We start from the raw sequence: 18,795 nt of genomic DNA on the forward strand, positions 1-18,795 counted from the left end.
ACATGTAAATAGAACTAACAATCAAGCTGCTCACATTTTAGCATACACAGCTTGTAAAGCAGCTTTATCAATAGTCTCTACCACAGACAGTAAGTTGTATGTTTTATTTAAGCCACATCAATGAATGATAGCTGCCTCTCTTTCTTTGGAAAAAAAAGGGCAACGGATGAATTGAGGTTTCCTAATAAAAATTGTCCCAACGCGCTTCCAATGTAATCTGTCCGCACATCTCATCTTAGAAGACTGGGACCCGCCATGGTGTTGGAACGGTTTGTTTTGTTAGGAGGAGATTCGGAGTCTCAGCAGATAGCTCAATGGGTCTCTACTAGGGGTGCTCACGGTTTGGTTAACAAAACCGTGGGGTATTTTTTTAAATGGAACTGATCTGATCGGTTTTTTAAATATCCAAATCGAAATCAAACTGATGCAATTAGTTAATTGGTTCACCAGCTAACTGCGGTTCAACTTTTCAGTTTCTTTTATGCACTTAAAATATAAAACAAAACCCTAAAATTGTCAATGGTTGCTATCGGTGCTGAACTGGTTGGTGCCGGTGGTTGCTGGCAGAGCCGCAGAGAGGAGAGGTGGGAGAAGGATCCCGGATGCTTCAAAACCACCGCCCATCGCCTCATGGTCCCAGATGCTTCAAAACCACCACTTGGTGGTTGGTGCGGACCGTGCGGCAGTCTGAGAAGAGAATGGAGAGACTAAAGAGATTGAGAAGAGAACGGAGAGACTAGAGAGACTATGAAGAAAAGGGAGAGACTAGAGAGGTAAGAGAAAAGACAGAGAGTGAGAGAAGCTAAGAAGAGAAAAAAGGCTTGAGTGGTTCCAATTTTCGAAGAGAATCTGGTAGTGGCAGACTGGCACTCTGCCAGACTGTTGAACTTTCAATTGGTTCAAAGAGAGGCTGGAACTGAAAGCCTCTCAGACTGTCGAACCTTTTTGAAAAATAAAAAATATAATATAATACATATAATATTATATAAATATATATTTGTATATCAGTTAATTCGATTAATCACCAGTTTTTTTAAATGGTTAATTGAAACCTAACCGCAACTGATGGTTTTTTAAGAATATTAAATCGAAACCAAATCGACCGATTTAATTAATTAATTTTTCAGTTTGGTTTTTCAGTTTTTTTGTTCAGTCCTAGTCTCTAGGGATATTTTCAACAACCATAGGCACATAATTTATAATTTATAGGCCGTTCATGTGGAGCCCACCCGAGACGGAATCTCTTTAAAAGGTTACATAGACGCGACGACGTCACCGTTAAATTACTGGAGTGCTATGGCCGTTACTGATCACTGCAGCTTCTTCCGATATTTCGCTTACGTAACAATCCGACAAAGCGAATCCTCCTTTGGGGTTCCCATAACCTTCTTGTTCTTATATTTCCCCGTTTTTGTTGGTCGATTTGGATCATCGTCGCTCCGCTGATACCAAAAGTAGGTATATATCAAATGCATCACCGTAAACCCTAGTGCGACGAATTTGATTATTTTGTACTACAATTTGAACTCTGTTTTAGGGTTTATAGTCTCTTCTTTGCTTATTTTCTTTTTTAAGATCGAATGAACCTAGTGATTCGAGAGATTTTGCTTGTCCTGACACTTGATTGTTTAGCAAGTATGGAGCACTGAGTTTTATCTTTTCGTTTGATGGGTAGATTTTAACTTTTCGTAATTGTGCTTAAATGATTGTGAGGTATAACCGTATGAGATATTTTTAAATTGTAATTGATTACCTTATGTTTTCCTGTAGCTTTGGTTGCATGTTGTGCAGAAGTACAATAAAGTGCGAATGAATTTGTCTTTGCTAGTACTTGAAATTATAAAACACAAGTTATAGCTTAAATACTTACCGCCAGTTGCTTCCTCAGGCACAAGAGTTCTAAGCTTATTAGAGCAGAAAGAAAATTAATCCATACAAGGGCAATAGGAAGTTACAAAATCTGCTGAACAATTTTGTTTCTCGCCATTGATGACATTACAATCAAAATGGGGCTGCTTAGTTTTTGGTGTTTGATATCAATGTTTCCACAGATAACATGAGCCTTCTAAGAACTTTTCCTCCACATCTGAAGTTTCAAGTCTGAACCACTACATATAAACCCCCAATCAAATTCTTGATTGCAGGGATTGATATGTTTTCTTATGAATTCAAGTTCAGAATGGCACTAGAAGAACAAAGTAGTTCCTGTTATCATCCCAGCCCCAGGCACTGCAGAAAATGTATCTTGATCAATACCTTTCCATGAACCACAGCCCAAGTAAATTACCCAATTGAATTTACAGTTTATCCACCAATTATGTTCAAAATGTATAGAAATAATGACTAGTTATTATTTGGATAGTAAGATGAGCTAATTGAATTTATGATCATGTATGGAAATTAAAATAAGATTGAGAAAGTGCCAATTAAAAATGTTTTAGCAAGTGATGATATTGGCTCTACTGAAACATTGATCTTATAAGTTTGACTTCTAGAATTCTTTGCGAATAAACACCAAAGAGATGATCATGGCATGCTAGTCTGCTCTCCCAAGTGCCACATACCTTGGCTGGTATCAATTTGAAAAATGTGGCTCCCTTTCATTCCAGATCACCCACATATTTGTGAAAGTTGTAGTCATTCATAGAACTTTTCTTGCTTGGCTTCCTTATGATTCAATTTTACAAGATATCAATATTAAGAAGTACAAGTATATTTTTATTCCCAGTTTTTGAACCTTTTCTTGAAATTTGACTTGGTGCATGTGGAGCCGCATGATATTTCACATTATTACAGGAGTAATATTCTATGAGAGGGAAATACAATATTTACTTTCAGATTAAATTAGGCACAACAGACGCTGGGAGCAAATGCTGATCAGTAACAATGATTGGAATAGCTTTTATGAAATACAAGAGAGAAAACAACAAAGAACAAAGAAAAGTGAAAACATAAATGCATTTAGGATATAAATGAAAGAGGTGGATCCAAGGACTGTCAGGATGGTCATGTTTAAAGTCAAGAATGGTGGAGTAAGAAGTTAAAGGTAGAAAGTTCATTGGACGGTGATGATATTCGGTGCATGAGTTGGTAATGGAAAAACAAGTGCATTTCTTTACATTTCCCCCTTCCTCATTTTTACTTTTTTCATTTTCCATTCTAATTAGGTAGAGGTATCTGTAGAAACTACATTGTTACTGAGTTTTCTTTTTCCAATTTATCTTCTATTGGTAATTAATTTGTGTCTGTTTTAGTCTCCATCCAAGGTTATTGTGACTTTCACAATTATGGGTGATCTGGTTGATTTAACTGGTGATGGAGGTGTAATCAAGACAATTGTAAGGAGAGCCAAAGCTGATGCAGTTGCCCCAACAGAGAACCTTCCACTTGTTGATGGTGTGTTCATATTTTTGTCCACTCCTGGTTTAGGTGTATTGGAACACTTTGGTTTTACATTGTATTGAATGTTCATGTTGGGTTGGGTGATCCATATATTGAGGTTCAAGGTCTTGATGTTTCCTCTTAGTAGGATCCTGCTTTTTTGATCATTTTAATTTAATAGAAAATTTCAGTAACTGATAAAAAAGAATAAGAATCTTTCAGCATTAATACCATGTTTAGTTTGGTGTTGAAAATTTTTCATGAGGTGATAGAGAAAACAAAAGTTAAATGTATATTTGCTTTACACATTGCATTTGATGGGTCCTAGCTTGTGGATGGGTCTTAACTCAATTCAATGTTGTGGTTCACTTGTTTTCTCAAACATCATAATATAATGTATAGGTTATACATTTACAATCCTCATGGATGTGACCAGCGATATATTCTATGGAAGAAAGTGAATCTTCTTGAATAGATTTTATGAAGTTTGTAAACCCCCAAGAAAAATGAAGTTTAATTGGTCTGGATATTGTATAACTGATTTTTCTTTGATCAGTAATGTTCCCATTTTTTTATCATGAACTAAAGAATGGTGAACAATATAGAGTGCCAAGTACTATTCTTTTCACCTTCCTTATTTTATGTATAGGCCACAGACCTGCAATATTTTGCTTGATCCACTCTACTATTTTTTGGAGTCTCCCTCCACCACTGTATTGTAGTTTAGAGATTTTCTGAATCTTAGACCATGTAGTACAACCATTAATTCTGCCATAGCAGAATCTCCATAGTCAATGGGACCTGAGAATAAGGCCACAGTTTGACCATTGTGGTCTTTACACACCACCAACTTCAGAATTTCCTGGATTACCCAATCAGCAACTATCAAAATTCAACTTCAATATAACTAGTAGTTGGGGGTGACCGAAGACTATTACTAGTTAACCTTGATAAGGATGAAGAAGCTACCATCTGCCAGTTTCTAATAGTGCTACCAATAGAGAAAGGATGGAAAGCATCTAGAGTTTTTACCCAATTAGATGCCTGAACAGAAATGCTCTCAATAAGAGCATCTTTGTCTGGATTTTATCTTTGAAAATTCGGGCATTCCTCTCTTCCCATACCACCCACAAAACTGCTGCTCTGGTGCGTCTCCATGGTTCTGTCCCCTCTTCTTGTGTGAGAAGTCACTGTTAAAGAATCCTTTCGTGTCTGTTAAACAATCCTCTTCTTGTTTGTCCTTTGACTCTTATCCATGTAATGTGGTTCTCTTTATTTAGCAAATTATGGTCTATGGCAGATTATAAATCTTCAGTTGACTCACCAAAATAAAAAGAAAAAATAGGCGGGGGAAAATGTTAAAATATGCATTTTTACATCCTTTTTGGAGATTGACATGAAGAAATGTCAATCTTCACATCCAATTGTGCCAAAGCTGTTGTTTTTTCTTTGTTTGTTCCAAATAAGAACCACTCTTTTGGGAGCATGTATCTGGTAGTTGATTTTGTTGACTAAATCCTTTCATGATCATTTGATCTTTGAATTATCACTATATGCTTTATTGGGAGTATTCTTCCCTGTTGGTATGTTTTTCTTTAGGCAATGGCCATTAGTAAACACCTTCCAATGTAAGTGCCATGGTGTTGGGAAATAGAAGGAACAATCTTTTAGCTTGTCAACATGGTCCAACTCTCTTGCTTAAACTTTCTGACTTTACCCATGAATTAAATGACATGGGTATATATCATGGTAATCTTGCATGAAGGGAGAAAAAAGAAAAGAGAAAAGAAAAAGAACAGTTGTTTTCTGACAGAAATGAAAAAGGAGTTGGCACTAGTTCTGTGTTGCTGCACTTGACCACCAAATAAACAAATAAAAAGAATTGACTTCGTTGAGGTGTATGAACATGAGAACTGTTAAGAGAACATCAGAACATATTGTATTCCACAAGGATTATAAGGCTCCTTGGGGCTGTCCACTCTGAGGTTGTTAAGCCTACTATGTATTGTGCCTTTAAAAATAAAATGTTGCATACAAATTCAATGAAAAGATATAAGCATTTGGTCTTGTTGTACTACTGTGAAATCAAGCTTATATGATATCACTATTTTAAAATATAAGGTGCATTGGGTTCATAAAACTTTAACCATAGTTCTTAGGCATATTTTCTATTGTACAAAAGTTTAAAAATCAATTAAAATGGAAATATTGTTTGCATCTAATATGATTTACTATTACTAGATTATAGTGCAATCATTGTAGTGTAGAATTTATTATTGAAATAAATATAATTTAATATAACCATATTCTATAAAATTCTAAGCTTTTATGATTTCTTGGATGAGGGATGGATATGAGGGCCCTTCATTTCTGCAGCACTTTATTAGGGATGCAAAATTCATGGTAGCTAGAGGGAACATTTCATTCCAATGGATCCACAGATTGGTCAACTGACTACTTTTTGGCTAGGGCCTAGGGAGATGCTTGCCATATTGGAGGTATAATGGGGTACAACCTCCCTTGCTAGTTACCATGGCTTTTGTTTAGATTGAGTCTTTTGTATACATTGTTGATTTTTGCTTCTTCACAGTGGTCTTTGGGGCTCCGGATCTGCTACCCACGTTGTTCTCCTCACAGCACCCCATATTATGTTAACATGCCACCTGTCCTCTAACATGCACACCTGACTCACATGTGCGAACCTTCAAAGTTAAACTCAAAACCCATAAATCTTTTCCAGTTTTCCTCCTTTCCATTCAAACAAGTCGCCCTAACCCTAACATCTTTTCTCCATTCAACCTGTTCTTCCTTGAGCTTATTGGTGTTTGATGGTCTGTGGAAGCGTGCAAAACTCATCTCCTTAGTCAATAGAGAAAAAAATTCATGCCAGTTTTATGTGTGTCTCCACTACATTTGCAAGTCATTAGTTCTGTCTAGAAGCTTGTCTTCTCTCTTCTTCTACACCAATCTCATCTCCGAAGACAACACCATGGTCTTGGGAGACAATCCGCTACTCCAAACTTCCTACAGATCCCACCTGATGCCACACCAATAAGATCATTGGGTCACCTGCTAGCCGAAGGCCTTATTATTTAAATTAGCCCAACTTTAAATTGGATTAAGATCAATCTAACTACTTTTCCCAAGAATTTCTCGTGAGAGTAAAACCCATCACACCTCCCCATCCTATATGTAGCATATATATTTTGGAGGTTGATTTCTTCAAGGAATGCTCAATTAGGAAAAATTCGGTCTTCACCAGAGGAACAACAAAACCAGAACTGTTTAAGTATTTTTTTAATTGGTTTCAAGGATGATCGATCTGAATGGGTTCTTAGGGAAAAACAATATTGCATCAATAACAGCTAAAACTTGTATCTCTCAGTTCCATAAAGTAAATAAAGTGTTTTGTGTAGTATGAGACTTGAGACATTTAAAATTGAGAGATCATGAGCAGTAATTGGTCACATGTGACCATGCAAGGCAATGTTCCTTTACTTTTAGTCATTCTCACAATTAGCCAGTTAGGGGAAGACAAAACCTAGAGACAATTCTCGACTCGATACCCGATTTACCTTTTATTTTTTTTGGTACATATTTACCTATTTTTGTTCTAACTTGAAATTGGATTACACTTGACAAGCCACTGATCTCACTCCTACTTGACATCACTGTCCTCAAATCCTATTTGACATGTTCTCTTTCACCCAACAAATTCAGTTCAGGTGGTTGTTTTCTATGAAAAGGGGTGGATTTGAGTCGAGCCCAACTGGATAGCTAGCTATTTGAGCTCTGCTTGCCAAGAAAGTATGAGGCTCGAGCTCGGTTCAAGCTAGAGACTTGAGCTCGAGTCAAAAGCTTGTAAGTTCGAGCTCGATTGTGAACCAAATGTTTTATAAAAATAAAAAAAAATATTTTTATTTGATATTTTAAAAAATAAGAATTATAATAATTAGTTATTATTATATATAAAAATAAAAATATCTTATATATATAACATTTTTATATTTATTATATATATGTGTGCACATATATACATATATATATATGTATTAATATTATGTATGTATGTAGAAGCTCGATTAGGTTCGTGAGCCTCACGATCCAAGCTTTATTAAGCTCGAGCATGGCTTAATTAGAAAATGAACTTGTAAATTGGGCTCAACCTTGGCTCGGAACTTGGTTTAAACCGAGCCGAGCTCAAATAGCTTGTGAAAAGCTCGGCTCGTAGCCACCCCTCTCTATGAATGAACTTGGAAGTTGGAACAAGCTTCGAATGCCACTAGTGAAATGACCTTCGAATGCTGGTGAGTTTATAGGGACTCAGGAGGAGAAGAACGAAGGGAGAAGAGGAATTAGGGTTTAGGGCGTATTATCCGGATGGAAAAGAGAAAAAAGACTTTGGGTTGAGTTTGGGTGTAAAGGTGCACACATTGGGGGCTGGGTGCACATGTTGGTGTAATGTGGGGAGAACTATGTGGCTAGGGTTATCCTTTCCTTCCTGATTCTTTGTAGAAAGCCAAAACATGTATCTTGCCTAGAGTCTTACCCATCTTAGAGTACCAAGTAGACCAAACATGGTAGGACCTGAACTTGATTAAATCTGCCTATATGGGCATTTAGTTTTTCTTTAGTGAAAATAAAGTTGGGTGGTACAAATGTAATCACCCAGACACTTTAACTTATTATTGGATGGACCGATTTTGGGCCTAAGGAAATTGAAGGTTGTGGTTGGCCAATCTGAGTCCAGTTCATTAGCTCCACTGTATGATAGTCTATTTGTTTTTCCCTGGGTAACACCCATGAAGAACAGACTTCATGGGCAATGGTACACAAGAATGCTACAGAGTGTGCTTGATTTTTATCTGTTTTATAAATCAAATGAACTACATTCTAGCTTTTACATTGGGCTGCCACAGACTGCATTATGTTTATAAATCTCCACGAGAATCAAGGCTGCCAATGCTTGACTCCCCGAATCCAGTTCATTAGCTCCACTGTATGGTAGTCTATTGTTTTTGACTTCTTTCCCTGGGAAACAGCCACTGAAGAAGGAACTTCATGGCCAATGGCCCACAATAATGCTACAGAGTGCTTGATTTTTTTAATCTATTTTGTTAATCATATGAACTACATGCTACCACAGACTGCCTTATGTTTGTAAACCTCCACAGCATTACTCCTTAATTGCAAATTGACTGCTTAACCATGATAAGAATAAGAACAATGTTAGTATACAATTTTCAACTCTTCTTTGCATGGGGTACAGGGGTATCTTACACTGATATCTGAAACATTATGTGGGGGACCTATCTGGACTAAGTCCTACTGGCATTCCTTCTAAGATAAATAACTTCGAGAATCCATCTATTTTTTTATCATGACACCTTGTGTTAAACAGTTCATTATGAAGGTGTCCTTGCTGAAACCGGTGAAGTTTTTGACACTACACATGAGGATAACACTATATTCTCTTTTGAGCTTGGAAAGGGCACTGTAATTAAGGCGTGGGACATTGCCTTGAGAACAATGAAAGTAAAAGATTCTTTACCCATTTAATTTACTCAATTTTCTGAATTCATCATTGTTCATGGTTCACCCTATTGAAGTCTGATTTGACCATGCATATTTTCTCCTTTTGATTTTGTTCAGGTTGGGGAGGTTGCAAAAATCACTTGCAAACCGGACTATGCTTATGGAAATGCAGGTTCTGCACCAGATATTCCCCCCAAGTAAGACACTGTCCTCTTCTGGACTTCTGCAGTATCCACTACCTATTAACAGTTGCTTTCCAGACAATATAATGATGTTGAACCAATGAGGTGGTGATATATATTGCAAGCATGCTGGTCGGTGGGGGAGATTATAGAACCTAGCAAATAGCAACGAATGGGTCCCACATAGGAAATTCACACTATAAGAGAGAAATGTAAGATTATTCTCAATTTCTTTACCATCTGGTTGAGAAAAGAAGTTGCAGAATATTAATTATTGGCCCAGCCAAGATAACACTTGCATCAATATAGTGACTGAAATCACGACTGATATCACGGCCAGTATAAGATGCCAATTGCACTGAAATCTAAGGCCAACATGATTAAGAGGATGGAACCTTGGTTCCTGGTCATGACTGATTAGGCTGATTAGTGGTTTTGCTTGCTATTTTATTGAGGCACAGCAAAAATACAGCTGTGTGCAGGATAGTTTCCCATCCAAAAATAATAATATGAACTTGAATCATAGACTTGTCTGTTTTTTTCCTCGTCTTATTTCTGTTGACAAGCAGACACCAGAATATGTATTTGGATGTAATTTTATCTTGATAGTAGTATGCTTATCCTTGTTGCAAATTTGGTAGGAAAGCTAGTTGGCCAGGATACTGAAAAGTTGTGGCTCACATCATGCACATACATACTGCTACATGCTCTACTTGAGTCATTGTTTTGGAGAATGTAGTGATTGTTCTTGAGGTATCTGGCAAAGCCCTCATATTTTTATTGCTGTCATACAGTGCAACTCTTGTTTTCAAGATTGAGTTGGTGGCATGCAGGCCACGCAAGGGTTCTAGTCTTGGCAGTGTTTCAGATGAGAGGGCAAGGCTCGAGTGAGTTTTTTCTGCCCTAATTTCCTTTTTATTTTCCTCAAGAATATCACATATGTTAGGAACTAATCCAATGTTCTTTCGTGGGCATGTGTTCAGGGAATTGAAGAAGCAGAGGGAGATGGCTGCAGCAATCAAAGAGGAAGAGAAGAAGAGGAGAGAAGAAGCAAAGGCTGCTGCTGCTGCCCGTGTGCAAGCCAAGTTGGATGCCAAGAAAGCCCAAGGCAGGGGGAAAGGCAAAGCGAAATAGGGTTGTTTCACATATTCTAGTCAGATGCACCCATCTTTGTTTCTTTATATAAGCCGTAAAAGTGGTACAGCCATTGTCAACATGGGATCATTTAACATGTACATTCAGTTGCAGACATTATTCAAAAGCTGCTACAGCATTAACATAGAAAAGTACTGCTCAAATTCTTGATCAATTGTCGGTTTCTTGGTACCTAGTCGAGCCTCTGCGTCCAAAAAAAATGTGAAGAAAAAAGTTATGACAACTTATAGAAAAAGCAGTAGAAATGAAAACATGTGATTACTTGAAAACAAAATAAAATAGTTTTTTCTTTCTCAGCGTGCATTGGGAACATCTACCGAAGTTGTCAGTGGGAGATGTTCCCAATACACGGTTGGGATATGCTGTGGGGCGTAGATGTGAATTCGTTGGAGAGGGAGTGAGGGACAGTCTCCCGTTCTAGAGTTTGATTTGAAGGTTATGGTATTGGAGCCCTACCACATTGCTCCACCCCACCAAGCAGATAGTTATCATCCAACTTGGTGAATGGTGAACGTTTAGAGATCTCCCATAATCTGTCAGTCTAGTAGCGGGTACACAGTGCTCATCACTGTATACATCCGAAGACCAAGCACGGAATAAAGCTTCTAATATCCTATTACGAGTTACCTTGGTTGACGCTCCATCGTCCTGAAGAGAGTACGAACAAATTAGACGTGGCCCCATTGGAATAAAGCAGCATATCATCGGCCTCTTCTTCATCCAAATATTGCTGAATGCCTTCGTCCCCAAATGCTGGAGAAATGTAATCGACATATTTTCCAAATTCTGGGAACTCTGTGTCAATGCTCTGAGATACTGATTCGGACTGTTGTCCATTCGCGAGGTTTGGGAGATTAAGTTTACCCATGACTATCGGTTCATCTTTACCAAAGCTTATTTCTTTGATAGTTTTATCATCTAAGGGAAGAGCATTCTTGATAAATTTGCTGCTGCAACTATCGGATGAAGTGGAATGGTGGTCATAGGTGTAGGCCTGTATTTCAAATTCAGTATCAGTGTAAGGGGAAATATCAAGGTCGGATTCTCCAACAAAGCTATTGCTATCTTTTGTAGATTCCTGTTCTGATCCATTTTTGGCAAGCCCTCGAACAGTTTTTTCTTTCAGTAAATGCATCTGTGAGAATTCTGGTTCTTCTGGAAATGGATATTCATGTTCAGAACTCGAGCTCCTAATCCCGAACTTGTGCTTTGATAGAGGCAAGTTCAGGTGTTCTTCTTGTAACTTCCTTTTCTTGGTTAGACCAAAACCGTTGGTTTGACGCATCACCTTGTTCACATAAAAGCTGAATGTAGCATATAGATCAAAGGAAGAAAATCAACCATGAGAAAAATTATGTATTTGCAAAACATAAGCAAAAGAAGAAAACCCCAAGTTAATCTGACAGATCAAGATCCTACTTGGGAGAAAACAAGGACAAATTAACAATAAATTGGGCTGAAACTTGATATTAACTGGACTCTAGTTATCATAATAGAATTAGAAGCTCATTTCCCAGAGCGGTATTGATTAATTTCTGTTATTGAATGATTTGGTTTTTGTTCAAATTCTTGGAATCATTAAGACCCATAAGTGCAGGAAGTTTCTCTAAAAGATTGTAGAAGTTAAACTCAAAAAGAAGAAACAGAAACAAAACGACATTAAACGTTTGCGTACCAACCTGAATTCAGAAAGTCGTCTCTGACTTGTCCATCGCAAATAACTCAGATATGTGAATTTCACATAAACAGATAAACTTGTAATCGGTAGGCTGCGGAAATAAGCAAATGAATTCAACCACGTCGAGGGGTTTCAAGCTGCTTCAGATGGAACCATGGTGATTCTATGATCTTCTGCATAAGGTTCCACTCCTGTTGTATAATCTTCCTCTTCTCAAACTCCTAGTTAGCTGGTTTTGTTAGTATAATTAAATCAACGTCCTCTCTCTCTCTCTCTCTCTCTCTCTCTTCAGATTATTACCATTACCAAGGTAATTTAATTAGAACATGTTCCAGATTCTTCTATGGTTCAAAGCTAAAAGCTTCTTACCACATGATGGAGATTGATATCACTCTATTTTCTCCGGCATGGGACCTGCAACCGTAAGTGTTTAGACAAACTAAAAACATTGCGGGGTTAAGATTCTTCTGTGGTTGTAATCCTCAAAACCCAGAAAGGATAACAAAACAAGGAAAGATGGACCTAACGTCCTAAATTCATGATTGAGCACTCCCAAGTCCCAACTCCCAATTGATTCATTTCTCTTCTCTGCAACCCAAATTTTTATCCAATTTGGTGAACAACCCAATCAATCAATCAATTCTAACGTTGATTAGGGAACTTGCAAAACCAGTCGGGTTCTACTGGTATTTCTCATGTATATATTGTTAGCATATACTGACTGCTGTTATAACAATGTAACAGAAAGCCTCTTGCATTCCAACAACCACCCGACAGCTAGCCCTCAATCACTTGACAGTTGGCCAAGTTGGTCCACTTGTCCAAATCAAATATTTTTGTATATATATTTACCATCTATCTTAATGAATTAATTCAGAGTTTCTTCCTCTGTTTTTCTCGCCTCTGATAGCATTTTACATGGTATCAGAGTGGCGCAAGATCCTTAGGTTTTCGTTTCTTCAAGATTGGTAATGGCGTTCGAAATCAATGGAAGCTCACCGTATTTCTTGCAACCATCGGACAATCCAGGAGTGGTGTTGGTTTCATCTCCACTCGTCGGAGAAAACTTCCCAACATGGCAACGCATGATGAAGACAGCTTTAAAGGCAGAGAACAAATTCTGTTTTGTTGATGGATCTTTGCCATGTCCTAATGCTGCACCGCCGGAAGAATCAGCTTGGACGAAATGCAATGTGATGGTTACCTCGTGGATCCTCAATTCATTGTCCCGTGACATATGCAACAGTGTAACATTCATAGAATGCACAGCTGAAATCTGGAAGGAGCTCGAAGAACGGTTCTCGCAGAGTAACGCTCCTCATATACATCAACTGAAAGGGGACCTGGCTCTTCTCCAGCAAGGAGATCTCACAGTCACCAGTTATTTCACCAGACTCAAGACACTTTGGGATGGGTTAGGAACACTCGTAACCATACCTGAATGCTCGTGTGGAGCAGCAAAGATTCTTGCTGCTGAAAGAGACAAGGAGAAACTACATCAGTTTCTCATGGGACTCAATGACTGTTGGGAAATGGGGTCACTGTAACTTTGGAGGAGAAGCTCTGAGGCGCGTCTGAAGACACTGTCTTTAGAACATTATTTGCCCCCACTCAGTTTCACTGAGTTTGCTGTTGGGTTACAGGCAAATCCGTTCCCAGGATACAACAGAGCCTTGGGCGAGAATCTGCAACCAGCAAAGTTGAAGAATCTCCAAAGTGCGCCTCTAAAGCGCCTCATTGTGCCCCCATACTCTCTTCTACTATTTCTAAGGAGTGTAAATCAGCAACTATTAAAATACTGAAAACAAAAGCTTATAATCTTCCAATGTGGGACAACTTCAAAACTGGATTTTGTAAGAGAAAAACTAATTTTTCAATCAAGTGTGCAGGTGCAATTTCTCATGTAATTGACCAATCAAACCCATTAGATTTAATCTCTTATGAGATTAAAATCCAACAATGACTCCTTCAATTCAATTAGATCTGCGATTCTTGGATCTGATCCACTACCTAGTATGAGTCGTGCATATGCTCTTGTCACTCAAGATGAAAAGCATTTATGCACCGTATCTCTGTGCAACTCCTGGTCAGCCAGAAGCAGCAGCACTTAATGCCTCTACTAGACCAAGTGGACAAGGATCGGATTCAAATGGACAAGCCAAGCAATGACCGCGCTGTGATCATTGTAAACGGAATGGTCACACCAAAGACCGTTGTTATGAGCAAATTGGATATCCGGAGAATTGGGAAAAGAATCGATCAAGCCGACGGTCTAATTCTAAGGGTCCACCACATCAACCTCGATCTACATCATGTGCAACTACTGAATCTTCAGAGACTACTGCTAGCTCTCCCATCCCAGGGCTCACGATGAATCAATACAATCAACTTTTTCTCTTCTTAATAATGACAGGTCTGAATTTGCTTCAGCCAATACCTCTGGTAAGGTTCTACCTCCTCCCAGTTGGATTCTTGACAGTGGTGCCTCTGACCACATGCTTGCATCCAAGTCTATGTTTACAACATCTCAGTGTTTGAGTCATAAGAGGCTTGTCAGCCTACCAAATGGAACTTCTATCTTAGCCACTCATAAGGGGTCTGTGAATCTTGGTTCCCATACTATACATAATGTTTTGTTTCTCCCACAGTTTAGATGTAATCTGCTCTCTATAAGCAAACTAACCAATCAGCTCAACTGCGCGGCTATATTTTTTCCGTCATTCTGTGTTCTTCAGGACCTTGCCTCCAAGAAAGTGATTGGAGTGGGCAAGCTCTATGATGGCCTCTACCATTTTACAGCCCCTGCACAATCATCTTCAGCACATGAGTTGTTTCTTCCGCTGTAGATAACATCACATGGCATAGACGTCTTGGCCATGCCTCACGACAACGCATCTCACTCATCAGCGGCATACCCGTCACACTGGGAGATTTTTGTTGTGATTCATGCCATCGTGCTAAACAAACACGAATTCTATTTCCAATTCGGGTATCCAGCACCACCGCTCCTTTCCAGCTTGTGCACTGTGATATCTGGGGAGGTTACCGAACTGCATCTCACTATGGAGCCCATTTTTTTCTCACTGTTGTTGATGATTTTAGTAAATGCACTTGGGTTTATCTCTTAAGGAATAAATTAGAGGCTGTGTTTTTTCTCATTGCTTTTTGTGCCATGGTAAAGCAATAATTTAACTGTGGTGTACAATGCATACGTTCAGACAATGGTTTTGAATTCACTTCAAAGGCTATGCAACAATATTATACTACTGAAGGTATCATTCATCAGAGATCTTACATAGATACACCCCCACAGAATGGTGTTCCTGAACGCAAACATCGCCACCTACTTGAAGTCGCTCGAGCTCATCAATTTGAAGCTTCCCTCCCTACAACATTTTGGGGGGAATGTCTCCTTACAGCAAATTATCTCATAAACTTGCTCCCAACACCGCGATTATCAGGCAAATCACCATTTGAGGTACTCTATCACAAACCCCCTGACTACGGGCATCTTCGTACTTTTGGGTGCTTATGTTGTGCCCAAATTCGTCCATGTCCAAGGGACAAGTTTGCTAGTCGAGCCACTAAAGGAATTTTTGTGGGTTATCCTCATGGGCAAAAGGATTACAAAATTTTTTACCTTCTCATCCCATTTTCACCTCTAGAGATGTAGTTTTTTATGAATCCACATTCCCTTTTCAGAACATTGACATTAATGTTCCCATAACCTCTTCCACATCTGTCGTACCTTTACCACAACCCTCAGATTCATTAACTAAAAACTATCCACCCGTATCAGCACCATCCCAAGAACCCACTAATATACCAATTAATGAACCCACCATTACTACCACCGTCATGCCCGTAACTAAGTCTACTGCTGAATCGATCCCTGACCACAATTCCAACACAAACAGACTTGACCACATTCATGAACAAGTCACTACGCCTCAAAGAACAATTCGATTACCTTCACATTTCAATGATTATGTTGTACAACTCCCACCTTCCATTTCAGATGCAAACACCAATGTCGTGCTCAACACTGTAATTAGTACCAACGCCCATGAACCCACTACCTTTGCTCAAGCTTTTTCTGACCCAAGATGGAGAGAAGCCATGGCCAAGGAAATTAAAGCCCTTGAAAAGAATAACACTTGGACCATTGTTGACCTACCACCAGAAAAGCATGCTATTGGATCAAAATGGATATATAAAATCAAGTACAAAGTTGATGGTAGCATTGAACGATTTAAAGCCCGACTTGTGCCAAAGGCTATACACAAGTTGAAGGTCTTGACTCTCATGACACATTTGCTCCAGTAGCAAAACTAGTGACTATACGATGCCTATTGGCCGTTGCTGCCATCAAACAATGGGAACTACACCAACTTTATGTTAACAATGCCTTTTTACATGGTGACTTCCATGAAGAAGTTTATATGACCACCCCTCAAGGGTTTGCCAAAGAAGGGACTCACAAGGTTTGCAAATTACAAAAATCTCTCTATGGTCTCAAGCAGGCTTCAAGAGTGTGGTTTGCCAAATTCACTCAAGCCATCCTCTCTCTTGGCTTTAAACAATAAAATGCAGATTACTCTCTTTTCACACAAAGCCAAAGTGATTCCTACACTGCGATTTTGGTTTATGTTGATGATATCATCATTGCAGGCAACAATCCGTCTCGCATTTCTTTCATTAAGCAATACCTCGATGATTAGTTTTGCATCAAAGACCTTGGTTCACTTCAATATTTCTTGGGGTTGGAAGCTACTCACTCCCCTTCAGGTCTCTCTCTCACTCAGCACAAATATCTCAAAGATATCATTGAAGAATGTGGGCTGACAGATTGCAAACCCTCTCCCATACCCATGGAGCAGCAACGTCACTTCATTGATTCCACTAGCCCTCTTCTTGAAGATCCAACCCGTTACCATCGCCTTGTGGGCCGTTTAGTTTATCTAACTGTCACAAGGCCTGATATTAGTTTTGTTGTTAACTGCCTTAGTCAGCACATGCAAACGCCAAGACAAGAGAATCTTGATGCCGCCCTCCGTGTTGTTCAATAACTGAAGGGTACTTTCATGAATGGCCTTTTTTTTCAATGCTACGAGTGAACCCATGCTGTGTGGATATTGTGATTCTGATTGGGCTAGTTGCCCACTAACCCGGAAATCTACTACCGGATATCTTACTTTGTTAGGCACTTCACCACTCTCATGGAAGACAAAAAAGCAGATTACTGTTCCTCGATCCTCCGCTGAAGTTGAATATCGTGCCATGGCCACCGCCACTGCTGAACTCTTATGGCTGAAAAGAGTCCTTCGTGACTTAACCATCAACATCTCCGTCATGCATTTACATTGTGACAGCAAGGCGGCACTTCACATAGCTGCTAATCCCGTGTTCCACGAACGTACTAAACACATTGACATTGACTGCCATTTTGTAGGCGAACATGCCCAAAATGGTGAAATAAAGACCTTCCATCTGCCTAGCAACCCTCAACCAGCTCGCCTCTTTACAAAGGCTCTTGGATCTGACAAGTTCCATCATCTAGTGCCCAAGTTGGGCATTCAAGTCCTTCATGCACCAACTTGAAGGGGAGGTGTTAGCATATACCGACTGCTGTTATAACGGTCGTAACAGAAAGCCTCTTGCATTCTAACAACCACCCAACAGCTTGCCCTCAATCACTTGACAGTTGGCAAAGTTGGTCCACTTGTCCAAACCAAATATTTTTGTATACATATATTTACCATCTATCTTAATGAATTAATTCAGAGTTTCTTCCTCTGTTTTTTCTCGCGTCTGATAGCATTTTACATATATGAAATCACGGATCTAGCAAATAGATAGAGAAAGAAAGACTGGAAGAGTAAATTGGGTAGGTGAATTCTATGATGATACCAAAGGAGTTTTGACCAATCAACCTCCACCTCTCACCCCCAGGTGAATTTTGCTAAATACCATCTGATTGCCTAGCACTTTTGTGATACCGGATGATTGGTTACAAGTTTTTCCGGTATCACAGTCGAACCTCCTTCAAACACCCAAAGAAATCAATTATGTTACTGAAGAACAAGTTTCCAGAGGACGTGGATCAGTAAGTGCACTTACAACAATTACCAATTTCAAGTCACCATCTTTTATGCCATTAAATCTACTTACGTTTTCTCGTCTAAGAAGGAGGAGGTGCAGAATTAAAGGAAGTCTAAAGATGAATCGCAATACAACCCAAAAATGACTCTAAGCAGGCAAAGCGCACAAGAAGTGTAAAACATTGGTTGAATATGAACAAATCATGATTTTAAACATAACAAAAGAATAGAAATCCAGAAAACAAACCTGTTAATCTCATAAGAATCCTGGCTATCTTCATCCATCTGGGATCGAAAAGGAAAGGCAAAAAGCTAAGAGAGAGAGAGAGAGAGAGAGTGAAAAAAGGAAAAGGAGAACGCAAATAATCTGCCCGCTCACTGTATATCTCCCCCTCCCGCAGTGAAGACCAAACTAAGCGAAAAGAACAAAAGGGACAACAAACGAAGCTCTGTACATCATGGGATGGGAATCATTCGACATTATCCGAGACACACGCACTCTCTCTCTTACGGTGCGTCCGTGCCCACCGTTTTCGTTGTGGAGTGCTGATTTGGCGTCGAGGCCATACGGGGACACGTGGGTAACTCCGACTTGGCGGAATGGATCGCAACCTTCTGTCTCTCTCGGGTAACACGTGGACCCCACTGTTCAGAGTGATTGACTCTTAACCGTTTCACCTCCATCCACCTGACCTGAATCGACAGACTACTTTCACCACAGTAACCGAAAAAGAATAGAACAGACTGTGACATCTAGATAGAA

The 18,795-nt window shown here is 39.2% G+C and overlaps 2 protein-coding genes across 5 annotated transcripts; one reads left to right on the top strand and one right to left on the bottom strand.

Annotated features, from left to right (window-relative positions):
• The first annotated feature begins 667 nt into the window (after nt 1-667).
• On the top strand, nt 668-10,407 carry LOC148868716 (FKBP-like peptidyl-prolyl cis-trans isomerase family protein). 4 transcript variants are annotated; one of them, XM_088971591.1, is made up of 6 exons: nt 668-1,458; nt 3,255-3,396; nt 8,783-8,916; nt 9,034-9,113; nt 9,893-9,985; nt 10,082-10,407. In XM_088971591.1, exons 2-6 carry the CDS (start codon nt 3,288-3,290, stop codon nt 10,230-10,232), a joined length of 567 nt encoding a protein of 188 aa, XP_088827717.1. In that variant the 5' UTR covers nt 668-1,458; nt 3,255-3,287; the 3' UTR covers nt 10,233-10,407. The 4 variants fall into 4 exon arrangements, with proteins under 4 accessions (XP_088827717.1, XP_088827718.1, XP_088827719.1 ...); XM_088971592.1 differs by having other exon boundaries at nt 1,275-1,454; XM_088971593.1 differs by having other exon boundaries at nt 1,442-1,635.
• Nucleotides 10,247-18,558, bottom strand: LOC148868717 (uncharacterized). The gene is made up of 3 exons (XM_088971590.1): nt 18,280-18,558; nt 10,881-11,557; nt 10,247-10,437 (listed from the first exon to the last, which is right to left on the bottom strand). Exons 1-3 carry the CDS (start codon nt 18,315-18,317, stop codon nt 10,364-10,366), a joined length of 789 nt encoding a protein of 262 aa, XP_088827716.1. The 5' UTR covers nt 18,318-18,558; the 3' UTR covers nt 10,247-10,363.
• Nucleotides 18,559-18,795: the final 237 nt, after the last annotated feature.

The sequence above is a fragment of the Nelumbo lutea genome, chromosome 2 (genome assembly GCF_056320005.1).
Source record: "Nelumbo lutea isolate HS-2025 chromosome 2, American lotus-T2T, whole genome shotgun sequence".
Lineage (NCBI taxonomy): Eukaryota > Viridiplantae > Streptophyta > Magnoliopsida > Proteales > Nelumbonaceae > Nelumbo > Nelumbo lutea.